This window comes from Anopheles nili, chromosome 3 (genome assembly GCF_943737925.1).
Source record: "Anopheles nili chromosome 3, idAnoNiliSN_F5_01, whole genome shotgun sequence".
NCBI lineage: Eukaryota > Metazoa > Arthropoda > Insecta > Diptera > Culicidae > Anopheles > Anopheles nili.
The window spans coordinates 20,163,025-20,172,698 of NC_071292.1; the positions used below are offsets into that span (position 1 = coordinate 20,163,025).

General features: G+C 48.3%; 2 protein-coding genes across 2 annotated transcripts; both read left to right on the plus strand.

Moving 5' to 3' along the window:
* Positions 1-793: 793 nt before the first annotated feature.
* Positions 794-2,530, plus strand: LOC128726821 (potassium/sodium hyperpolarization-activated cyclic nucleotide-gated channel 2-like). The gene has a single exon (XM_053820649.1). It carries the CDS (start codon positions 794-796, stop codon positions 2,528-2,530), a length of 1,737 nt encoding a protein of 578 aa, XP_053676624.1.
* Positions 2,531-3,199: 669 nt separating this feature from the next.
* LOC128727428 (protein held out wings) lies at positions 3,200-7,116 on the plus strand. The gene is made up of 2 exons (XM_053821341.1): positions 3,200-3,274; positions 5,500-7,116. Exon 2 carries the CDS (start codon positions 5,918-5,920, stop codon positions 6,998-7,000), a length of 1,083 nt encoding a protein of 360 aa, XP_053677316.1. The 5' UTR covers positions 3,200-3,274; positions 5,500-5,917; the 3' UTR covers positions 7,001-7,116.
* Positions 7,117-9,674: the final 2,558 nt, after the last annotated feature.

Consider the following 9,674-nt stretch of genomic DNA (forward strand, 5'->3'; position numbering starts at 1 on the left):
ACAAGAAGCAGAACGTCAGAAGTGTGTTTGACTTCTTCTCGACCCGTTTCCCGGACGGGGTCGTTCGTTGCGTACACCACCGCATACCAACACAGGGACGCGCGTGGACAGCATGAGATACGCGCTTTGAAATGGAAGAGGGAAGAAAAAAAACAACATACCCCGATGCGCAACATGTTTCTGGGCCTCCTTCGATGCTTGGTCGATGACTTAAGCTATGCTGGTATGCGTTTATGCTACGTGGGAAGACGGGAGAAACGTGCGTGCGCTCGGAAAGTGCGTGAGAAAAACAAGCCCTTGTTCAAAGAGAGAGAGAGAGAGCGCCGTGAGCGAACGGGAGAAAACTCCAACATTACGCAGAGAGCCACTGAGTCAGGGAATTATGCTGATGATGATGCTGAGAAAATGCTTCTTCTCTGTCTCTGTTATATTGGTTGGGGTGGGACGCTGAGAGTTGGGAAAATCTCCGACCAAGGGCCAACCAAAAAGGCAGATCGAGGCAGTGCTGCCAGCAAATGCACGCAGCAGCATATTTAGGGCGATGAGATGAGAGCAATCTGCACTTAACAGCTGCGCAGCACATGTGTTACCACAACAAGGGACATTGTTGCTGAATTAATTAGCTTCTTTCGTCCGCATACCGGTCGTGGAGTGCTAGATTTATCCTGGACACAGCTTTTTGACACATCGCAGCAACCAGAGCCTTCTTCTGCTGCTGTGAAAGCAAGCCTTTGACGGAAGCACAGTCAGCAGCCGGGTTGTAGCGCAGAATGTCCTTCTCATTACCCGCAAAATGAGTCGAAAACTAACCGAAAACAAGCATGTGTGCACCATTGAAGCAACGCGAATATCGGAGGCAGAGTATCAAGCCCTTCCAAGGCGCACAAAACTGCTACGCTACTTGCAGCGCTTGCGGCTCGTGTCGGAACTGCATCCGTCGACGGAGAAGCACCTGAAGAGTTCCTTCCAGGTGCTCAAAGAAAACGAACGTCTTCTGGGGTCCTACCCATCGCACGTGATTCATCCGTTCAGCATGCTCCGGATGTTCTCCGACATGTTGGTGTTCGTTGTGATGAACATGCACCTGCTGCTGTTATCCTTAGCCTTTAGCTTCCTGGCATTCCAGCCGCGTCCCACCCGGCACGTGGTGGAGTACATCGATCTGACGCTGTGCCTAATTCTCGTGATTGAATTTGCTGTTACGTTCTGCACCGGTTACGTGGTGATCGAAACGAACGAAATCGTGCTGGAATCGAGAAAGATCTTCTTCAAACGGTTGCGCCCGTTCAAGTTGGTGTTCGATGTGCTGCTCTTTATGCCGTACATACTGCTGCTCGATGTGTTCGATGATCTGATTCTGGAAGCAGGTGCCGACGTATGTCTCGCACTGGTTTCGTTTCTGTACCTATGCCACATACTTCGCTTCCGGGATAGCAATCAGTATTTTAAGGTGATCCCGCGGTTGCTGAAAATTCCCGAAAGTCGAATACGCATTGTGGAAGCCGTCATGAACACCCTGTACGTGTTGCATTGGACCACGTGTCTTGGCTATATCACACCGATTTTGCTGCAAATCGATCGAATCTCAGACGGCTCGGACCAACGGCAACTGGTGCACGCCATGCGGGATCAATATCGGAATGTATCCATACCCAACACGACGGTCGGACAGTTTTTGCTGGGTGATGTGCGAACGAACACCTCCGCAACGAATCGTTACTTCAAGAGCATGCTGATTACGCTACGCGTCGGTTTGTCGTCGACCGAAAAGAAGGACATCGAGGATTACTTCGTGTACCAGTGGATCATGTGGCTCGTGATGTTTCTCGGGTGGATCTGGTTCAACTACGTGCCTGTGGTGCTGTGTAGGTTCTTAGACTCGCCCGAGATGGCCACCGATCAGTACGACAAGAGTATGGCCAACTTGAAGGCTTTCGCCTACAATAAGCGGCTGAGCATGCATCTGCAGCGGAAGTTCAGGAATAACTTTGCCACGCGGTTCCGTAGCCGGTACTTCGACGAAGAGATGATCATGGGGCTTTTCCCGCAGAACCTGCGAAGTAGCATTCGCATGGAAACCTGCCGCAATCTGGTCGGGAGTGTGGATCTGTTCAAGAACCTGCCGTACTTCATTCTTACCGACATCGTGAATTGCCTGCAGTTAGAGTTGTACCTGCAGGATGATGTGATCATCGCGGCTGGCAGTTACGGCGATTCGATGTACTTCCTGGCAGCGGGTACCGTTGCCGTGTACACGATGAATGGAAAGGAGCTAGGCCATCTGACGGACGGTGCGTACTTTGGGGAAATTTCGCTGATCAAACGCAACCAGCAGCGAACGGCCCACGTGATCGCTTTGGAGACATGCGAGATCTACCGGCTGCCCCACGAGGACTTCCAGAGTGTAATCAAACCGCACGCGTATCTGTTGAACCAGATTCGCAAGCAAGCCGAACAGCGGTTGGCGATGATGAAGCGCAAGAAGGATAAAATATTTGGCAAGAAGCTTTTCGATGCATTTTTGCAGTGAACGTGCATAAAGGTGTAATTGTGGCAAAATATACAGATCTGGTTATGAGGATGGATTTTTCGCGGAACCATCTGGCAACCGTGTACCGAGAACCAACTTTGAGATTCATCTCGTGCGCGTTGTGGGTGTTGCACAGTGGGACTACTGTGTGCCTACAAGCATCTTGGTGCAATGGTTTATTTTAACGTACACCCTTGAATTGCAATTTTGGCAATCGTTTTTTAAACCACCCACTTCTTTTACAAAACACAGCTGTTTTTACTCATGAAACAACTTAAATCTCCCACATTTTCAGTACAATTCGACGTGAATTGCGCCTACACTTGTGACCAAAATGAATCATGCGAAGCGCTCACTATTCTAGGCTTACGATGCGTGCGCACACAAGAACGAGAGACATAGAGAGAGAGAGAGAGAGAGAGAGAACGAAAAGAGAGCCAAAGAGCAGCAAGCAGCGCGTTTGTGGCACGTTCGAGAGAGAACTCGAGCAAACGCGAGGGAGTTGCATTTCCACTCAAGCCAACTTAGATCGCAGCGCTATACCCATTCCAACTCGCGAACCCGCGCTTGTAAACTACGGCATCAAATTTTCTCGGCCCAATGCTCGCTAGCGCTTTGTGCAGTCGACTGCCTCAAGAGAGAGAATCTGACATTACGATCATCATTTCAATTCGATCCTTCGCTGAAATCGGTTGTGGCGCGGTCGTGCGTTGAGTAACATTAAGCAGAGTGCGAAGAAAAAAGGTAAAATATGCGTCCCAATTCCGCTAGTCTCCGGAATTCGGGAAACGGAGCAAACCATGGCAACGCGATGCCCGTGGCTACGTGAACAGTGCTTTAGGAAGGAGCGAGTGACTTACGTGTTGAGTGTGTAGTAGCGTGTGTAAAGTTTTTCTCTCCCTCCCCCGTCGAAGATGTGTCACTTTGAAGCACAGTGCTTTTGTGCCGATTACTATCACTTTACTTTGCCTTGCCGTTCACCGATAAAACTAAACTATTTCGCGTTCTTAGCTAGGCGTTTTCGCACATTTTCCAACACTTTTTCTGGGACGTTCTCAGGCAGCAGGGCAAGCTGGCCGCGGCGTTAACACTAGCGGAATCTTTTCACCGCACGGTGCCGTAGCTTGCGGTAGCGAGAATAACTGGGTGTTGGTGACTGCGTGGGATTTGGTTGTATTGGCCCCTTTGGTAGCGAGAGATGCCAACAACGGTGGCGCGTGTGGCGTGGTGTGGTATGCTGGCCTGCCGAAGTGAGAAGAAGCAACAGGCAAAAAGACAGCAATAAAACAGATTTTGTTTAAAAAGAGAGCGAGAGCGCGCATGCCAGAGCGAGAGCGAGTGGGAGGAAACTACAAACCGAGAGAAAGAGAGAGAGAGAGATAGAGAGTGTAAAGCCGATCGCGGTGCAGGATGTGTGGATGGGGTCGCAGTGACGGGGCTTAAGTCGAGAAGATATTCAGCCATCTCGCACGCGTGGAAAGTGCGCGAGTTCGTGCGTGGAAAACGGTAGCCCTTTTTTCCTTCCACGCAAGGGGTCAGACGTCTGTGGGGGAGGAAATGGGCGACGTGAAGCCGTGCACGAATAGCGGCACTTCGAAGGGGCGTCGATGTATGGGAATCTATCATTCAAACAACGCAGCAAGTGCGCCCGGAACTTGGGGTGGGTTCCTTTGCCCTATCAGGGCGTATAAAAAAAAGGGTCGCGCTCTCTGCCTGGACTCTGCCTGGACTCTTCGCTCGCTTGGTGTAAAAAGGGTGTTGAGAAGAGGCGAAGGCGCGCAGAGGCTTTAAAATAATCAACCAAGGTACAAGAACTTTGCGTGGAGTGAAACATTGATGAAGAAGCGATAATCAGAGAGAGAGAAAGGGAATGAAAAATAGGATCAACAGAAAATAGAGCTAGTCAAGTTTCCTCCAGCATGACGGTGGTGTGTTTTTCTTGGCGTGGTTTTTCCCAATGCCAAACTCGTTCGAGGCTTCTGACGCGTATACACGATGCGTAATCGACCTTTTTGTACGCACTTCTACCCTGAACGTGGTGGGTAGTTTGGGTGGACGATAAACGCATTTTTGTCCGGTTTTTACTCCGCGAAACGCTGTGACCAGAACCTCGCCAGAATGTCCGCCTCCGGAAGCCTTGAAAAAGGGCACGTAACGAGCGAGACGGCAAAGAAAACGGTTCTGTTTTCACCTGTCGCTTGTTTCACCCCTGTGCTGACTCAGCACAGCTCGGGAGAGCGCGTTTAAACAAGCAACAACAACAACAAAAAACTACAAAAACAAAATACATATCACCGAGCCGCGCAAACGCACGCACATCCTGTTGCGTTGGGTTTTGACCCCAAAAGCGGCGGCGGGGTGTGATTGTATTTTTGAATCCTCAACGTTGGAATCAAGCCTCACAGAAAAAAAATGGCAATAAATGGTTGCATCGCTGCGGCGCATCACCGATCAAAGTCGATTGAGCCATTGGAACCGGTGTTGAAAATAGCCGTAAAACTCGCCGATCGAATCGCACTAGCCACGTATGCGTGATCGGTACAATCGGGAAAGAAGCGAACGTGGGAACAACCGCGGCGAGGAATAAGAGAGCGCGAAAACTGTCATGTAGCGGTGGCCCCGACACCGTCTGCTTTTAGCACCGAAGAGAAAGCCGAGCCCGGGATAGTTGTGTGAGATTGAAGGAAAAAAAAACGAATAAAAAACAGCCCAGGGACTCGAGCCATCGGTTTGATTCGATCTTTTCGCTCAATATACTGGTTCCGGATTGGGGTTGCTTGATCAGGTGCTTGATGTGCGTGATTTGACAGCACCACAATGCCTTCTTGACTTACATTTCCGTGCGAAGGGGGGGGGGGGGGGGGAGATTGCGGTCAGTGTGAAAAAAAGGGTCCTTCAGAAGCTGCCCACATGGCCACCGGTTGGCTCCGAACACGTGTGTAAAAATGGGACTCTCTTCTTCTTTTCAGTTAAAACAAAGAAAAAAGGTACAAAAGTGCGTGCGCGTGTGCAATTCGAGTGAATGTATGTTGGGCGCGAGTGGGGTATAAAAAAGAAAGACACACACACCCGCTTGGAAGAGGAAAGTAAACCCAACCAAACTCGCCCAGTGCGTCCGATCGACGGTGCTCCCGTGTTGATAAACAATGCCCGTGTGTTTAGCCAGCATCTGACAGCGATCGAGGTGCAAATTTGACGTTTTTTTTCCTGTGCGTGAGTGGATCAGTTTAGAACGTAACGCGCCGTGTTGCGCCACTCTGCTGTTCCGAGGCAGGTTTTTCGCACCGGGTGTGCGTGCGTGAGTGAGTGAGTGTGTGAAAAAAGTGCGTACGTTAGTTCTCGGACCCGGAAACCGGCCACGGCCGCCACCCCCCCAAAACAGCACAAATGAATCAGCAACACAACCATCACATAATGAGCTCGTACGGTGCGGTGACGGAGAACAGTGGCACGGTGACGCAGCAGCAGTCGACGCAAAGCATCGCCGACTATCTAGCACAGCTGCTGAAGGACCGCAAACAGCTGGCCGCATTCCCGACCGTGTTCATGCACGTCGAGCGGCTGCTGGATGAGGAAATCTCGAAGGTGCGCGCGTCGCTGTTCCACATCAACGGTGTCACGAAGGAACCGCTTCAGCTGCCCGATCCCGAGGGTGAATCGGTCACGAAAAACGAGAAGGTGTACGTCCCGGTGAAGGAGTACCCGGACTTCAACTTCGTTGGGCGCATCCTGGGCCCGCGCGGTATGACCGCCAAGCAGCTCGAGCAGGAGACGGGCTGCAAGATTATGGTCCGGGGGAAGGGTTCGATGCGTGACAAGAAGAAGGAGGACGCGAACCGGGGCAAACCGAACTGGGAGCACCTGTCCGACGATCTGCACGTGCTGATCACGGTCGAGGACACCGAGAACCGGGCGTCGATCAAGCTGAAGCGTGCCCTGGATGAGGTGAAGAAGCTGCTTGTCCCGCACGCCGAGGGCGAGGATGAGTTGAAGAAGCGCCAGCTGATGGAGCTGGCCATCATCAATGGCACGTACCGTGATTCGACCACAAAGGTCGCACCAGCCGACAACACGTTCAACTTTGACCCGCAGCAGTACGCCGACGAGCGGTGGAAACTGGCGGCGGTGGCTGCGGCCGACTCGCGCATGCTGAACCAGGCGACACTGGCCGCTAATCTGGCCGCGGCCAATTCACTGGCTGGCCGGACCGCACCGAATCCGCTCGGTGCGCCCATCATCCTGTCGCCCCGCGTTTCCGTGCCGACGACGGCTGCCAGCTTGATCCCAGGATCGGGCCCGCCACCGACGATTGACCACACGACCGGCCTGATTTACGCGTCGCCCTACACGGACTACAGCTACGCGCTGGCGGCCGCCGGCAATCCGCTGCTCCCGGAGTACGCCGATCACAGCGTAGGTGCAATCAAAAATCAAAGAAGGCAATACGCGCCTCGCGATCATCCTTACTAAAACCAGATTCTCTTAAACAAACAACCAACTTGCATTAAAAAAAAAATCAAAATAAGTTCAACATGAACTGAAATCCAACAGCAACAGCATAAAAAAAAATACCACAAAATTAGCAAGTCTGCAAATCAAACAAACCCAACAACAACAACAACAGCAAACAAAAAAAATGCAACAAACACCCATTAGCAACACTACCGGGCGGTGGGGCAATAATTTATCTAATGATCGTTATCTTTAAATACTTTTTTTTATTAATTTACTCTTCTCGCACCCAACACTATTTTACCTCTTACTTATCTCTTTGTTTAATTTTTACATTACTCTATCTCCACTTTCGTTATTTCGAATAATATTAATATTAATAATACTATTCATAATATTAATAATAATAATATTATTAATATCTCTAGTAATAATGATCGCATATTGCAAAATAACGCCAAGGATAGAGAGATCTGCTGGAATGACGAAAAATGGAGCCTTCCCGACTCATAAACAGCTAAATAGTAGCGTATTTAGATAGGCATCGTGCGCCTGTACCGGTTCACGGACCTTCCCATTTTTTTTTTTTACAATTTATATTTTTCTATCTCTTCTCATCATCGTGACGCGTCTGTAACAGACGTGTGTTGAGCTAAATTGTTTTTTTTTTTTTATTTTGTGAACCGGCTGTAGCGTCGGTTCAGATTATCGATTATAGTGTGACATTGAATTTGAATCAAGATCGAACTTCTTTCACAAGTAACTCATGTAACGATGCTCACGCTTCGTTCTATATCACGTTTTCAAATGTTTTGATACCCCCCGTGGCCCCCATCCCACTTTGTGTAGCTTAAGTACGAAAATTATACAAAAGATCTGAGCGAAACGTAGAGTTATGCTGCGAAGGCAGAAGCTTCGCAATACCCGTTGACAATAGTGTTGTGTTGCGGAAGACGATAGCGATCATGAGAGCCCGTTGTGTTTATGCAACCATGCGCATAACGTAATGTAATAACAACAAAATATTAATATTAATATAATAATAATATTGTTAATGATCATGTATTTACTACTAAGTTGGAATTAAGCGGATATAGAAGGAGAAGAAGAAGAGAAACAATACTAGCACTACCACCACATACACCCCACTACAATGACGGCTGAATGAACTAGCATTATTAGCATCATTATCGTCACCACCGCTACATCCTACTTTTTCTGACCAACCACAGCAACTGTTCCTTTGTAATCTTGTCCCATTCCTGGTTTCCAAACAAAAAAAAACATGCCTTTCTGTCCTAACCCTGTCCGCAATGTGGAAACATTTAAAAGAAAGATCTTTGGAATTTTGGACTGAATTAAGCGGACTTTCGCGGCCATTGCACGCCCGTTTGCATCCTTTTGAATGGTGTCGAAGGACTCTAATCATCAACTTGAGCTATTGGCAAAGGTTGATGCCAAATATTCGCGCAAAATCCGCTTCTGTACAAATAATTGTTGCCTCCTTAAAGTTCGTGGATTAAAATAATTTCATTAGGAACCAAATGGAACAAAATTGTGCTTTACCAAAACCACTGCGCTCCGCACATACTTTCTTACATCTCTCACCCCCGGCTTATATATTGCGCGAATGTTCTTGTTTTTTTCTCCTCTCTTCTCAATCGTTTTTAAAAATGAGGTACCCGTGGTATGGCCAACGAAAACGTCGCATCCTCTCACACAATGCTAAAACCAATATTTATCATTCATCTGATTAACTCCTGCGAATTCTCTTACGTACGCTTCCTTCTACTAGCCCTAGCACTGATATATACATATAATTTTTTTAACTGACCGAAAAGCAAAACACAGATTTGCTGTAATGTAATTTTTGTTCGTTAACCTACTGATTGAAGGACTAGTCGTTGTGTTTTGTATGCAAATAGTATAATAGCTATAATTGATTAACTCTGGACTCCAGCGTCCTCAGTATGGTTTAAGTTTGTCTTTTTTTTCCAGTGTAAAGCTCTCCGCAGGCGAAATTAATACCGCGAACTTGAGTGTTTTACCACCAGATGCATTCGTGATTGTATTAATAATATTAAACAAACGGTAAACTTATGTGCCAAAGTATTAAAACTGTCAGAAAGAGAGAGAGAGAAAGAGAGAGTGCAAGTGAAGCGAAGAGAAAACCGAGGGAGCGCTAAGCGATGGAACACAGAGGGAAGATTTGTTTAAAATATGGTACCGGAAAGATGGGTTCACTTCCGGTTGTCAGGGGTGGTTAGTTCCAACAACCAACCACCTCCCAGCCAAACAGAAGCCATGATGATCATTTGATCATCGACCCGATCGGTCGTCGCTTCCGTTGGGGCTTTTTTTTCAACGCGTATGCTGCCGTTTATGGTATGCTTTGATGTGGCGAGCTTTGGCTGGGTGAAAAATCGGTATTTAGTTTACCTACGCAAAAAAAAAGATCAGTGAAGAGAACCGCCACGTCGGATGTTAATCGAATGAATGGTACAACTTGGTGGCAGCAGAAAGCGAGCAGAAGAAGCAAACGCGCGCATTTGTGAGATAAATCGACGTGAAACGACGGGTTATAATAATTTCTTTCAGGCTTTTGGCGATAACGAACGATCGCCTTTGACTTCCCTTTTCCTGGGAAATACATAAGTGTAATCCACGAACTTTCGCACTACCGAGCGTTCCT